The 16649-nt window shown below is 34.2% G+C and overlaps 1 protein-coding gene across 1 annotated transcript in view; it reads right to left on the bottom strand.

Moving 5' to 3' along the window:
• Window positions 1-16518, bottom strand: part of LOC111507172 (spen family transcriptional repressor split ends) — a 217348-nt gene extending 200830 nt beyond the window's left edge. Inside the window, 1 exon segment of the mRNA XM_074183112.1 lies at window positions 16122-16518. Coding sequence (XP_074039213.1) covers window positions 16122-16204 — 83 coding nt within the window. The 5' untranslated portion in view covers window positions 16205-16518.
• Between the last annotated feature and the right edge of the window lie 131 nt (window positions 16519-16649).

Genomic DNA, 16649 nt, shown 5'->3' with positions numbered 1-16649 from the left:
CTTAGATGAAGACACCAAATGTGACATTCGAAGAAAAGTTCATTCGTTTTATTTTAAAAAGGAAATACCCACTCTTGAAAAAATATTTATCGAGATAAGCCAAGATAACGATATTCCTTTGATATCCAGAAAACTTTTATGGAAAACTTTAAAAAGTATGAATTTTGCCTGGGAAAAGCACAATCGAAAGGCACTATTACTGGAAAGTGATGAAATTGTTTGCTGGAGACGAAAATATTTGACAACTATAAAGCAGTACCGCAGAGAGCAAAAGAAAATTTTTTATCTTGATGAGACGTGGATAAACGAAGGTTATATAGTCAAAAAAATGTGGCAAGATAAAAATATAACAAGTTCTCGCCAAGCTTTCATAGAAGGCCTTTCGACGGGTATTAAAGTGCCTTCGGGAAAAGGGAAGAGGCTTATAATTGCTCACATTGGAAGCGAAGACGGATTTTTAAAAGAAGGTTTGTTAAGCTTTGAGTCGTGCCGGACGGGAGATTATCATGAGGACATGAATTCGGATGTCTTCGAAGACTACTTCGGGGAAATGTTAAAATTTCTTTCAGCTGATTCGGTCGTGGTTATGGATAATGCAAGCTACCATTCAAGGCGCTTAGAGAAGGTACCAACTTCAGCTTGGAGAAAACAAGAAATTATTAACTGGCTGTCAAATAAAGGTATTCAGTTTGAGACGAATTCAGTAAAGAAGGAACTACTAGCCATAGTAAAACAACATAAATCTCGCTTCATGAAATATGCCGTAGAAGATGCAGCAGAAAAGTATAAAGTAACTGTGCTGCGCCTACCGCCATATCATTGCGAATTAAATCCTATAGAACTTATATGGGCACAAGTTAAAGGATATGTTGCAAGGCACAATACCACATTTAAAATGAAAGATGTCAAGGTATTGTTTGATCAAGCCATTATGGAAATCACATCAGAAAACTGGCAAAAAGCAATCCAGCATGTTTTAAAAGAGGAAGATAAAATGTGGGAACTGGACAACTTGGTCGATCAGGTGGTTGACCCTATAATTATAACACCAGGGGATGATGACAGTTCTTCGGATGAAGACTATACTGATGTAGAATAATTTAATTGAATTGTAAATATACTGTAGCGGGATAAGCAATCTGGACAGAGACCAGTGTATCAGTGACAGTGACACTTTTGCTTAGGTTAGGGTTTAGAATTAAGGGTAGTCTGAATAATTATTTTCTCGGAAGGTTCTCGAAAATTGTACCTAGTAATCTCTAGAACATTCAATTAGGGTATAAATAGAGTGTTGTTAAACGTTAAGGGAAGTTCACAGTTTTAGTATTGTTCAAGTGTCAAATTGTAATAACGTATCCAGTAAAGTTCTTGTCGTTTTTGTGAATAAATTGATTTAAAGTCCCCACAAGTGTTTCAATACGTAAAGTTCGTTCGTGTGTGTTTGTGAGTATTTCCCGATTTCGGTTCGTATATATTTTATTGTTACATTTTATATTTTTTTAATAACACTGTTCTGCTGTATTAAATTTTTATTTCCTTTAATATAATTTTTATGAATGCATATTCTTTTGGCAATTATCCCACTAGCGCGCCTCTGGCTCAGTATTTATCCGTCGATAACAATGGACAAATCCCTTAAAACAGGGTGATACCTACCTGCTCTTTATGAAACGACATAATTTTGCAATGCGGACTAGGGAAGTGACAGAATTTATTGACGGATCACCCTGTAGCGCTTTTGAATACTTAATGAGATTTTATTACTCTACACTCTTTTGAAATAGACTATAGTTTACTTAAACAAAAAAAAATATATTTTTTTTGTTTTTCGGAACAAACTTTGGTTTTTGCCAACCCTGAGTTTTTATGAAGTTAGTTTTGATTGAAGATGATTAAAAGGTATCTTGAACGCGTAAAGACGCAAGTGGAAAAATGTTCACTGATGATATTGCAATTTGTAGCATTATCTTAACGATGATAATGATAAAAAAATGGTAATATCATCACTTCGTAATATACAGTGTCACACATAAAGTCCGCATCAAATGGGATTTTTTTTTGTTCATCTCTTCAAGCAACTTTTGATATCTCCATTAGGTTGTGCTTTAAAAGTTTAACTGTTTGAAAAGTGCAGTAAATAATAAATTATTGACTTTTCATTGATACTGTTTTTTAATTATGCTTATGTATCAAGCTATTTCGCAAAAAGTAGAAATGAAGTGAAATATTTATCTGGTTTTAAAAACTGTATCAACTTTGCCTCATTTTTGGCATAATTTTTTCTGGTGTTTTAAATTTTTGCAAAATAAGTTGTATTTAGAATTGCAATTGGTAATAAAAATGCGTTGGAAAGATAAGTTAGGCATGAAGCACTAACTTTGTTGAGGTTTGGCTAAATTTGAGAAATCGGCAAATGTCAAATTTTCGAAAAACTGTAAAAAAAACTAAATTTGTACTAGAGAGCTAAACATTGGTATATGGGTAAAAAATTAAAAAAACTATCATCTTTTCTCTTTGCCGATTTTCGAAATTTCGAACAATAACTGCTTTTCTGAACATTTTTTGGAAAAAATGTCAAATTGGACAGGGAAGAAAAATCACTTGATCGATCATATGCATGTCATTTGGCATCATATTTAAAGCACAACCTAATGGAGATATCAAAAGTTGCTTGAAGAGATGAACAAAAAAAAAATCCCATTTGATGCGGACTTTATGTGTGACACTGTATATTGATAAAAATTCAATCGCAGTAGATAAACAAAATTCAGTTCAATCGACTAATGAACAATAATAATGGAAAAAAAATGTTTGAAACACTATGTACAATTATTGAATGCTTATAAAGTACACGACAAAAAACTAGGTAGAGGAGGAATGTATGGACCAAACTCTTTGTTTGGTTAAGAGCTCATTCAAAACTGCCACTTTGTCGTTTCATTAGGAAATGTTTTTCGAAATTCAATATGCAATTCAAGAAAAAAGCAATATGAATTTTCTTCTATATAATCCAATCCCTGCCGGCTGTGGATAAACTACAAATTCATGCGGATTCAAAAATGTCCTTATATGAAGTTGAAGTCAGAATCTTAGGCGGTTATCTGTCATGCATCCAGACAGATTGATTCTGTAACAATTTTCTCAAATTACGTATCCATGTAAGAGAATATCGCATTTCCTACAACCGAATAACTTTTTGAGGTACCTGAGTCCTTACAACTGTGAGAATTCAATCCATTCCCTTGGTTTACCTTAACCGATCGAATTTCAGTGTGAAAACTCAAGAACTAGGAATTCGATACAATTCAGTTGAGAGTTATTGGGTATAACTTTCCTACTAAAACCATTTTGGGTTAGAAAAAAAAATGTTTATTTGTTAATACTGATTTTTATTTATAGGAAATATTGAGCATTCTGTTATAATGAACGTTGGAACTGACAATAAAAAACGCAGTAAGTTCACGAATCATTTGGGAGCTCGGATTCCTTCATGTTGAAATTGTGAAAGCCCCAAAAAAATATATTTTTTGACACGAAAACGTGTGGTCCAACCAAAACTCTTGGCTCTCTAATGTTATTATATCATTAGATCCAATTCAAAACAACTATGATATCTCCGTATTCAAACGTATGAGTTGAACTCTAAATACATCGTGATCAAGTAATAAGCAGTTACTATTGGTTCCAAAATCAGTGCTTGGAAAGCAGAAAGAAATTTACAGAAGTACGACGTGAATTCCAGAATAAATTTTCATAAAAATTTTGAGCGAAAACCCAAGTACAACCAATGTTGACTTTTTTATAAAAACAATGCAACGATATACACTTCTACAGATACATGATCATAAAAATACGTTAAATTAACAAACTCTATTCGACAACTAGTCAACCAGTAACAAATACAAAACACATCATATTAATGCCACACTCCGTTAAATTCGGAGAACCATTTTGGGATTTTGAACTAATTTTCACTCTTCATTGTTATATCGATTCGATTTTGTTCGGACTGCGCCATAATTTTATGTGTTCACACTTTAGGCTCCTCTTTCCCCCATCACCAAATTTTCATCTGTTAAACATTCAAGTCTCTTACCAATTTGAAATGAACTCAAAATCATTGCAAATACGAACGTGTATGGAAAACTAAAGAATTTCGGTTTTGTTCGGCCACTTCAATGATTTTTCCAAAAACTATTTCCAGAAGTTACTTTCTCTTACAGTTTGTTTAGGTTAGAAATTAGCTAAAGGATTCGGGAGAAGAAAATATTAGGAGTAGATAGTTGTTGGTTCACAAATGGATCAAAAACACCTTCGGGTTCTGGTGCAGGTGTTTTCAGTCGCAGACCCAGGACAAAGATATCACCCTGCCTAGGAACCTATGCGACTGTATTTCAAGCGGAAACTTACGCTATTAAATTGTGTATGGAGAGATTGGAAAAATCCAATCCAAGTTAGGCATGCACAACACTCCGATCGAAGTGGGTGGCATCGCCGATTGATGCCCGTATACTCCGATCGGAGTAGTTGGCATTCAACCTGTTAAGAAGCTGGGTTTATTTGGTCGAGTGTAAATAGGTGTGAGCCACAATGAATCCTTGTGGGTTGCGGTGGAGGGTCTAATAGACCCTCTCACTTTGGACCTAATCTAACCTAACCAGCTTGATGGTTAGCAGAACCATTGGTAAAAAATTTACCTTGAAAAATTGATGACAAGAAAAATGTACAGTCTGATTCGACTATTTTCCCTTCGGTTGGGTTATGTTAGCTGAACTCGCAGAACTCACGATATATCCGCTAAATGAAGATAAAAATATTTAGGGATATAGTGCAAAATAAGCTCAAAATTAGATCCCTTGACTAGTGTAAAAAATTCAAGTGGTTAGCTAGCAGAAACCACTTAAATGTTAAGGTAGTAGAACACATATAAAGTTTGAGCTAGCAGAACCCTCCCAAAGGTTGAGCTAGCAGAAATCTTTTTGAGGTTAGGCTAGCAGAAACCGCTTTGAGGTTAGGCTAGTAGAACCCATTCATCGGAAAACTTCCTGGTGCAGTACGATTCGACTTCCTGGTGTAGTCTTTTTCAACAATATTCATTTTTTGGTTGGTTTCTGCTAGCTTACCGTTAAGCTGGCAGACCTTAATTTCTGTTAGATGAAGAGTGAAAAATCAGGGAATAGGGTGCGAAAACCCAGCCAGCTTAGGGTTCTGTTAGCTCAACGTTAATCTGGCAGAATCCACTATATCTTCGTTGAATGAAGGGCAAAGAATTCGGGAATAGGGCACAGATTAAAGTTAAGCTGGTAGAACCCACTCTCTGTTAGAGAGTGTTCTACCAGCTTAACGTGGGTTCTACCAAATTAGCAACCCACCAATTAATAAACATGGGGGGCTAGCTTGAAAGTAACAACCTGATCTCCGTTGAATGAAGATCAAAAACACGGATAAAAAAGTACTAAGTCAGTAGACAATCTTGAATTCTAAAGTGGTTCTAATAGAATAAATAACAGGGTGGAAACGACACGAGAGAAGGGACCAGAATTTTCAGCTAACAAGTTACAATAAGTAACAAGCTGGCAAGTAAAAAATATTTGTTGATTCCGATTATAATTTTCACTAGGTCAACCAAGTTGATGATCCGGTGGATCTCTTCGAGCGTCATTTTTTATTTTTGTACAATGACACGGATGCGATGGCATACCCGTTACAGGTGTAGGCTATTGTAAAGGCGTACAATTATTCAACAGCGACAGAAACAGGAAGCAAGGTGCAAACAATTTGTTTAGAGCCATTTGCATTCTTTTTTATGTCGATTTAATTGGGCTTTCTAGTTGAACGATGGGCATATCGTTGATTCATTTTCAGACGGCGAAACAAAGGAACAAAGGGACTTTTATTCGGTTTGATTTTTCCATTGCATTTAGAAAGCTTTTCAATGGAGGCTTTTCCATCAGTACAAAGGAGTTCTCTACCTTTTCAAGCGGTCAGAGAAAGACGTCTAAAACACAGCCCAGAAACGAATTGTTTGCGTTTGGAAATGTGGATTTCATTCTTCTCGCCTTTGGCGAACGAGAAAAACATTTTTTTTATCGAAGTGCAGAATATTTTTGAAATAATGAATGAATGAAACGATAACAGTTCAAACTTTGCATTGTTATTTCGTTAGTCCAATGTAAATAGTCCAGTCTAATTTCGTACTACACCATACATTTTTTTCTCTTAGACTTTTTCCGGTTCACCGATTTCACATATTCTTTCAATTGCGAATTCACCCATATATAGGTACGATATAGGTATTTGGTAAAAAGTTTTTTCGAATCTATCGTTTGTGTTCTAATTAATCACTCAAATATTCAACTCAAACGAGAAGCAAAATATTGTTCAACAGGGATGGATAAACCTAGCAATAGACATGAATTTATGAAAAACAAGTAGAAAATCGACGAGTTTGGAAATGGAGTCTAACAAGAGTCTAGAATTATTGTTGCCTATATTTCGATTTTTTCCATATTCCAAAAAAAAATGTTTCATTTGCTTTCACTATTTGTGCCTGAAATAACTAGTCAAATATTCAATCCACACGAGAATATTATTTGATAGGTTAACGAAGGAGGCCTAAAATCAGTTCGAAATTATTGCAATTCATTATTTCCAAAAACTGAAGGATTTGGATCTCTGTCAACCTTCAAATTCAAATTATTTACTCTCAACGAATTGAATAAATGAATTTATACAACGAAAATACAATACTTATTCTTGAAAAATATCATTCATAACAAATAAAATAACAAATCTACTATGGCTATGTTAAAATATGCCCAGTAGTAACCAAGACATTCTCTAACAAATAGCTATTTAGTTGAAGGGCATTAAAAAAATATTGTTTCTTTGAAGGCGGTATAAATAGATATTCCTTTGAATTATACTGTCAACAGACACATCGCACCCATCAATAAGACCGACTTGGCTTTTTAGCGGGGTTATTCGTGATATTCTTCAGTTTACTTCGAGAGCGCGATGAATAAACAGTTATACAACATGGAAGCTATTTGTTTTGAATCGACCATGTTGAAAGCGGAGGTCCTCAACTTGACAAAACGTCATAAAAAAAAATTCGTCAGGTATGTCACCGATGAGATGACGAAGACTAAAGGAATGTCGGTTCTTCGGTTGCCGCCTTATCACTGTGAATGGAATCCAATAGAGTTGGTTTGGGCTCAAGTTAAAGGATTCATCGCAAAGAATAATAAGACCTTCAAGCTGTGTGAAGTGAAGAAATACCTCTACAGTGATCTGGAAATAGTCGACCAAAAAGCTTGGGAAAAATGTATCCACAAAATAATCAGAATCGAAGCAGAGATGTGGGATCTGGATGATCGCATAGACTCTTTATCAAAAAAAACTATTCCAGTTGTCATCAATCCTAAAGAAACTGATTCTTCCAGTGTCTTATTCGAAGTAAGCATTCCCATTAAATCTATAAAATTGTTTCTGAATCAACTATAAAATCCAATAAGGAATACGAATCTTCATTTCCAAACCAACAAGAATATATAAAGTGCAGCCACAACTGCAATGCAGCCACACTCTTCTACTTCCTGAAAATGTCAAAGTTGAAGCTGAAACGTCGAACAACGCAAAATTTTGAACGCGGTTCAACTGGAAATCAGATGTTCAAATTTCTAACCGCGGAAATCTATTCTATTTGTATACTTATCTGGTGATGTTTCGAATACTTTATCCATCTTCATTATCACATCGACGATCAATTTGATATTATCAGTGTCAATGATAATAATAATGTCAAATTTATTTACATCAAAAGACGAATCATAACTACAAATTATAATGTTTTGAATTAAATATGTTGGATAAAGAAAATGGATAGTCTTTAAAACGTCACCAGATGATACATATTTCTTTCAATATGCAAATTTTTTTATTTGTAAATTTAATATTCTTATTATTTTATAGATCTGTAGAAGGTAACAATTCTAAATAATAAAAAACTATTTCAAATATAAATTGTTCTTCCCAAAATAGAATATTTAATCAAAATTAGTTTTCACCATATTTTAATTATCTTCTCATCGTACAGAATATATCAATGGCAAATTTATATTAATACCCCCAGTCCGACGCCTATTAATATTATCTTAAACGTAACGGAAAAAATATCGAGCGGTTCTTTTAGCGGTATTTTCGCATTCTTTGTCGGTTTTTTCGCGTTCTTTGTCGCATATCTCTATTTTAATGGCTCGTTAGCGGCGTCCTCAAGGGATATAGAGGGTAGACATATCTCAATGATTTTGTGGGTGAATTGCAGTGCTATTTGCTTGAGACGACTATGTTACTTTCTTTGATGTAGCGACATGTTTACATTCTTGAAATTCTTTTACTCTCAGACAATACTGAACGAACTATAGATGTTATATTTAATCTCATAAATTACCAGTTGGTATGAAAAAAAACCGTAGTTGTAGCATTTAAGGCGAATTTCCACCAAACGAACTCGCTTGCGACTAGTTTCGTTTTGAAGATGATCACTTGGTGATCGAAACACGTGTCGAGGTGTTAAAATAACGATTTGGTGTTGGGATTAAACTCCAGCACCAGAGGTTCCAAACAGTGCATCATAAGTTCTATTTTTGTGACAAAAGAAACTGATGCATGTTCTTCTAAACATCACACGCACAGAAACCCAGAAACCAGATATCCAAATCGAGACCATAACTTAAATTTGGGATGGCGTCTGGCGCAGTTCGTTGTATACACGGTTACCGACCGACGTCTTCGTTCGCGTGTTTTAAATACTATGTATTTGTACATCCGAAAATAAATCAGTTAAAAATACATTCATGTTTAAGGCGGATCTCCGAAGCATTAAATTTGCTTCAAGTGGGAACCATCTACAACGCTGTCGGTATGTCCGACTATTTATAAAAACAGGATACATAAACAACGAAATTATTGAATGAAGACCGAAATGTTCACAGTCAAACTTTCTGAATCTAAAAAAAAACATTTTAAACATATTGACACATCAGGTAATACTGATTGATGAAAAAATAAATAGGGTCAACCGGGGCTAATGTGACATACTCAAAAACTCGGGGCTATTAAAAAAATATAACTAAATTACGAGTAATAAACATACAAAAAAATCAAAAGGGATACATAGTATATTATTATGTTAGAAATACAGAGGGTTCAAATTAAATATTTAGTCACATTAAAAATTCAAATGCAAAGTTATGAATTTTTTGGGTGAAAAACTTTCTGCGGCAAGTCAAAACTTTCGTCACTACACACTTATTATTCAACTTCAGTTTCCTCTACATATTTTATTGAGTTAAGAAAGCTTCAATTAACATTTTTCTGCTTTCAAAATAGGTCAACTTTAATCAAAGCTAGTACATTGAGTTGGGGGGCTAATACGATATAGCGAAAGGGGTTATTATGATCCTGCCTGCATCTGGATTGAAAACATTAACGTAGGAATAAGTTCAAGTGAAATGGTGTGTAAAAAGAAAAAGTCTAAGAGGATCCGTGGCTCGATGCCGACTCTGATATTAATGATGATGATGCTGTTGTATGTCAAGATGAGACTGACTGTGATTTGAAAGACTTGTGTAACATAGCTGAAATGGAAGAACAAGAGGACCGTGAATTTGAAGCTCTCATTGCCCAACAAGACAGTCCAATAATTTACAAGCCTTAGCTGAATGATTAGGTTGTAGTGAATTTTCCATTAAAAAAATCTGTGCTACATTTTGTTGGACAATCACCAGTTTTTTTGAAACCGATTCTCAAGTAAAGTTCACAAGATTCAACTACCACCTTCTACTGGAAAGAACCATAAGACTTATCTGTTGTTGACTCTTCTGGTATCATAGAACATTCGCCAGAACCCCAGCCTGGGATTAGGGGGAACTCATTTTCCCTCTTACATTCAAAAACTAAAACATTCAATAAAGAGGAAAGAAGAAAAAAAATAAATAATGTACATAGCCTATTTTATGCTGATATTCAAAGTTTAGTAATTATTATTTCATATTTTAAATGATTGAAGATTAAGAAGAAACTGAATTTTGTTTTTTTGAAAAGTGCTACTTGAAGAATTATCTTTATTTTAATCTAGAAGTATTTTTTTCCAAGAGGCACCAACAACAGTTTGTTTTGTTCAGGTATGTACACAGTATATTTAAAGTTACTTACAAGCATTTAGAAGGCATTTAGAAGTTGAATAAACTAGATTTTTAGCTCGTTACATCCAGAAAATCTTTTGAGTGTCGGTACATGTCAACATTCAAACCTCCATGACTCCGAGACGCTTGATAAAAAAATATGAAAAAACTGGTGATTCACTAGGCCATACGCTGTGTAACAATCACTGAAATACAGCACTGTATCACTTTAGCATCTGCCTTGTATCATAATAGCCCCATTAGGTGGGGTTAATATGATGCACACTTTTATTTTTTTCTCACTTTCCCCTACAAAATACAACTTTTTTACTTACTTAGCAGTACAAAGATGCTTAAAATGCATACCGAGGCATGTTTTGTTTGGTTCAAATGTGTTTAGTTGTTAGGTTAATGTTGAAAGTTTGTCAATTTGTATCATAATAGCCCCGGTTGACCCTACATCACTAGTATGACAAATTCTCGCTATAATGCAACTTTTCTCGTGCCACGTTTCATTTTTCATAGCGGTATATCCAAAATCTAGCTAGATTGTTTCATTCATTTAGCTGACAAATGTATCACATAATTATCAAAGATCTATCTTCAGAGTTTGTTGCCCATAGTATGCAGTTTTTATTTTCTTACGTTTCGTCTACAACTGCGGTAGACATAAAAAACACACATGTTTTGTATCAAGATGGGCTAGCAGAAAGCCAAAAACATGGGTACTATACATCTTTCGAGGTTTGGAAGCCAGTTTTGTTCAGTGATAGGCGTGGATTCGGTTTCGTTGGTTGTGCTAATGTGTGTTGGAGTTTTTATCGCCTGACCCTGGATAATGACTCTAGGTCCTGGTCGTGCCTTACATTCGTATTAAACATAAAGGGATGTCTCTGTGCCTATGTTGCTGGAAGAATTACGAAGTAAACGGACTACAACAGCTTGCCACGAGAAACATGTTTCACATATTCGGTGTCACAGACCAGAGAAGTTTTTGACTATAATAAAACTACTAGGAATTAATTTAATGACCCTAAATTGTGTGAGGTACTGCTACGAATAAAAACATTGACGCGATCGTAGACGCGATTATGTTCTCTCCCATTAACGAAAATAATAAAACTTTTGTTATTACTTTCAATAATTTTCAATAACCTTATATTTCACAATGCCATAAAAGAAAATGTAACGACCGTATCTATTAAAATGAATTAGTTTTAATAATGGTAATTCTATTAGCGAAATGCGCGTCGAGAAAAAGTATTTTTGTTCTGGTATAGGAAAAATATTCTCAATAGATTCATTTTATGCCTATTATGTATAATAGCCGTGTTACGATACGCAACTGATCCAAACTAGACTTTAATATATCATACTAATTGAATAGACATTTTTCATCGCCCACTTTATAACTAGGTTAGTTGAACATTTTCAATCGTTAATTATTCATCTAAGATCTCGTCCAAAGGTTTATTTATTACCAGCCGTGCAAAAATAATTCGCGCACTTTTACCAGTAAAGGTTATTGGCCGGAATATGTTGCAATATGATTTCTATTTAAAAATAAACTGTGTAATTTCGCCATACCTAGTATAATACAGAAACCGTATATATACATACAAAGTGTCGTGTTCTTTATGTAACAAATTGGCCAACTGACGGGCAAATCGTTTCTGTTTCGTAATTCGAGATATAAAAAAGCTCCGGCTGGGACCTGTAATCATTTAACATTAACATTACAGAAAAAGAGTTTAGTGTATAAGTGTTTCGTGACCAAAAGATGTCAGAAAACATGAAACGAAATTAACGAAGTACTGAAATTCAGAGATAGAGAGTTTGCACAAAATTATTTTTAGGAAACAATATTGAGCTTGAAAAAGAGCCTAACATTATTGCAAATCTAAAATTTACGAAAAAAAAGAAGGATTTCCACTAGAACTAATGATTTAAAAAAAACAACTCATAGAGAGGCGGCGATGGGGCAAAAATATACGTGCTGAGGTTAGTCACCCAAATACGAGGGTGATCTGAAAAGTTTTCGACCTCATCATGAAAGCACTCGTAAATAAAAGCTAGTGAATTTCTTTGTTCATCTGTTAACAGTTATTCACCAAAGTTTCAGCCATTTTGGATACGCAGTTGTTATGAACAGTCCTTTGAGTGAGTTGAGTATTTTTATGGAAATGGACACAATCAAGTATCGAGCTTTCATTAAATATTTGTTTTTGAAAGGCAATACGCCTGCGCAAAACAAAGATGAGTTGAATTCTGTGTAAGGGGACTCTGTACTATCATTTACCACAGAAAAATTTTGGGTGGCTGAATTCAAAAGTGGCCGTAAGAGCTTGGGAGACGATTAACGATCGGGATGTCAAAATCAACTGCCGACGAAAACATCGTCAAAGTTCACCAAATAGTGGTAGACGATCGCCGAATTAAAGTGAGAGAGATAGCAGAGGTTATGAATACGTCAGAAGAACGTGTTTTTCACATATTGAATCAACATTTAGGCACGAGAAAGCTGTCCGCGCGTTGGGTGCCGCGTTTGCTCATGTTAGACAAAAAACGTGTTCAAATGAACATTTCGAATGCTCTGTTGGCGCAGTTCAAGCGCAACAATGGTATTAAGCAATGAAGAGTAAAATTATTTTTTTTGGTGCAAAGTTATTTTTATTTTTTGTTAACACCGAAAAGTACTCAAAATTATACAGTATTGTAACGAGAACTTAATATTTAATAACATCAAATCACAAAACATCAAAATAAAATAGTTATTTCGAAACAAACTCGTTGATTTTCTGGAGATTTTCTTGTCCGGAATAATTCTCCAAAATATCAATGAGTTCGAAAATTATTTTTCTCTTTAAAAAAATTTATCGAGGTTAACACCACATTTGTATAATTCGTAATATTACGGGCTTTTGAAATAAACCGTTGTTTACAGGAGGCTGCTCATTTATCGTTTTAGAATTTTTTTTCGTAGTTCTCATTAAAAAAAAATGGGTAAAAAAATAAAACTTCACTCAGATGGCCATGACTTCAAATCTAGATGTATGTTTCCATGCTGAACAACTTTTCCCGAGATTTTTCAAAATGAGAGTACTATACTCTTGTCTCAAAATCAAATATTTGAAGGCTCCTCGTATATTACGTGTGTTTTACTGTATTTTATTAGTGCATGTTTACTTTTAGGGAATGTACAAACTTTCATCAAGAATAACTTTATGTCGAAAATCGCTGTATACGCCCAAAACAAAAATATAGTCCAAACAGCGGACTGCAAAGTGGAAACGGCTCCAGAAAAAGGAAAAACCGTTTTTGAAATAGTTTAGAAGTTTGTTTAATCGATTATTTTCAAAAAGGAAAAACCATTATAGGGGCATACCATTACTAGATAAGGCAGACCTTGCGGAGAAACATTTGCAGAAAAAGAAAATTCTGATACATCAAGAAAACGCACCGTCTCGCACTTCAGCGGTTGCCTTAGTGAAAATCTACGAATTACAGTTTAAACTGCTTGACCATTCACCTTACTCACCAGATCTAGCCCCAAGCGACTTATTTTTGTTCCCTCATCTAAAAATTGCGCTCGGAGGACAGATATGTTCGTCAAATAAAGAGGCTATAACCTTTGTGAACAATTATTCTGCAGAGAAAACTATTATTTTGCGATAATTCTAGAATTAATCGACGCCCGCCCACATTATCGACAGCTATCCAATAACTTAAAATGTGAAAGATATATTATTTCGATGGTTTATTTCTGTAACCTTTCGGTGTAATCAAGTCGGTTTTTTATCACATCTAATAATAAAACGAGATTTAGCGCATGTACAGCATAGATAAATATTTACAGAATGCCGAACTAGTTCAGACCTCAATATATTTGTATATAGGTAAAAATAGGTACTATCCATATGATGAGAACTAGAAAACCAGGATTTTCAAACATCTGCTTTAAAGTGTCGGGTTTATCATGTTTCGTATGCAAGAAAATTTGAGGTGGATATCTGGCAATTTGTAATAATCTGATGATGTCAACTTGATGGGCAAACGTGCGACAACATTTCATTATTCTGATGTGTGCAATAAAATAAAATATTGAACGAAAAATCAATATCCAATAGTTTAATCAGCGAGAATCTTACCAGATAATAAAATATCCAACGAAAGTTGGAGTAACTAGTAAATTTTCTATTCAAGGTTTAGCATATATTTCTTCTGTGAAAAACCTTGGTGTTTTTTTATGAACAATTTCAATTTATAGACCACGTGAACCATATTGCGATAATGGGGATTCATTATTCTACATGGCAAGCAACTATTTTTCGAGTCTTAAGGATAGTTTACATGGTTCAAATGTCTCAATATTAGGGTTCAATAATATGATCTCCATTTTAAAACAATTGCAAGGTTACTGTTGAAAGAGTACAAAATAAATTCTCAAGAATTTTCATTATATGATGGATAAACCTATTTTTTACCAACACCTTAGAAATCCTTATTTTATACTTATTTCAAGAACTTACTTTTAGTCTTTTTTAGACTAATTTTGTACTCTACTGCCTATTTTTTTGCACTTCATTCATTTCAAATTGAAATTTCTAAGTGATTCTGCGACTTCAACATGGGTAGTTTGGAACAAGGCTATTTAACTTAACATCAATTGTAATAAATTATATAATCGGGGTTCAGTTAGACATTGAATCTGCAGAACCCAGTCGTTGAGAGAATTGTTATCAGACGTAGGTCACAATTCAGGATTTTGTTTCTTTAGTCTGACCATCATAATCCTCAAAATTATAGTCTACTCAAATCGTGAACGAGTATTGATGGAATTCGATTAACTCAAAGTCAAGTACATAAATTCAGGGACACTCTTCTTGAATACCTAAGTTCAATTTTATTGAACATTTATTGAAATTATTTGTAGGTATTCACGAGAAGATTCAATGTTTAAAATAATTGAAGTATATGTGTAGAAGTACTATTTTAAAGTATTTTCACGTATTTTCAAGCGTATTTTCTGTTTTGAAGGCTTCCTCTAAGCATCACAAATACTTTTAGAATGATGAATGAAAGTTAGTAGAGACTGAATAGGTAACTTTATTTTATTCAATCCAACCTTAGCTGAAAATGAAGTTTGAAAAAATTCAAGGTTTCCAGTTCTAACATTATATATAGGTATACTTACTTGCAGCTAAAAATAATGAATACCGAAGTGTCAAATAGTATATTCCCTCTAAACAAATATTGTAAATGAAAAAGTTTAACTACAGAGAAGTAATAATTGGTGGATCAGCGAAATATCTACAATATATAATATTTTTTATTGAAGACTATAGTTATACTAAGTAGGAAATAACGGATTATATAACTTGGTATTTTTACATCAATTAATATTTTCCTTCATCAATATGAAAAAAATCATTTTGATTTCAGTTTCATATTTCTTTGGAGATTCTTTTTTTTTCAAGTGTTTCATAAACAAAAAATGATGATGATAAACCACCAATATCCGGAATATATAAATAAGGAGAAATCAGATACATTAGGCGAGTTTAGAACCATATGGCCCTTCGATAAATCGATAACTTTGATTTGTTGCGTTGTGCGTAGTTAATTTTTATCTGGGTACCTTTGGTCTTTGGTAATACACAGGCGTAAATGACGCCACCGAGGCAAAATCCTCAATTACCTACAATGCAGATTAGATATACTTAGCTGCATATTTGAGTTTTCGAGTAATTAACAGCTTCAGTCGAGATATTAATTATGGATAATTCGGAACGGACTCACTGTGGTTGTGTATCCGGATGGAAGCGGTCCGAAACGAGCCTAAAAAATTCACAGGACACCAAAACAGAATTATCGCCAGACAAAAGATATCCTGCAAGCCTGAAAATAAAACGACTTATCCAATGGTGTATTTACCGTTTGAAATGTTCTCGTATTCGATCTTCTCGTATGTTATCGGGTAAATTTCCTACCCACAAGTGTCTAGTCTCTCTGACCATTGTGCCCTAAACACCACATTGAGGAATTTTTGTTTTTTGGCGCACAAACACTATTTCACAAAAAAACACAGCCGTTTCAACTTCATGTTGGCGCACTCGGAGACGACGGGACCTCGTTTCGTACACTACACCACTTCACATAGCGACACTCACTCGTCGTAGAGCACATATAATATTACTTTTTTCATTTGTATCATCACTTGTATTTTTTTTACACTATTACACTGTGCGAGCTCAATTCACTTCATTTTCGCTCCACACAACACACTGGGAGCTCGGCTTCGAAATGTATTGCTCCGCCTTGTGCCTAAACGCGGACTTAGTTACGACATGCTCCCATCCTCACGATCACAACAGAGAAAACCACTATAGTATGTCGTCACGCGATCGGACGGTTTCGTGTAGCGCGCTATAGCCTTCCTTTATGTTTTCTCTCCCTCTACTG

The sequence above is a fragment of the Leptinotarsa decemlineata genome, unplaced genomic scaffold (assembly GCF_025532065.1).
Source record: "Leptinotarsa decemlineata unplaced genomic scaffold, Ldec_3_MD MMD2_P_RNA_scaffold_2, whole genome shotgun sequence".
NCBI lineage: Eukaryota > Metazoa > Arthropoda > Insecta > Coleoptera > Chrysomelidae > Leptinotarsa > Leptinotarsa decemlineata.
The sequence above is the reverse complement of the archived record's forward strand: the minus strand, read 5'-3'. Positions and strand labels throughout refer to the sequence as shown.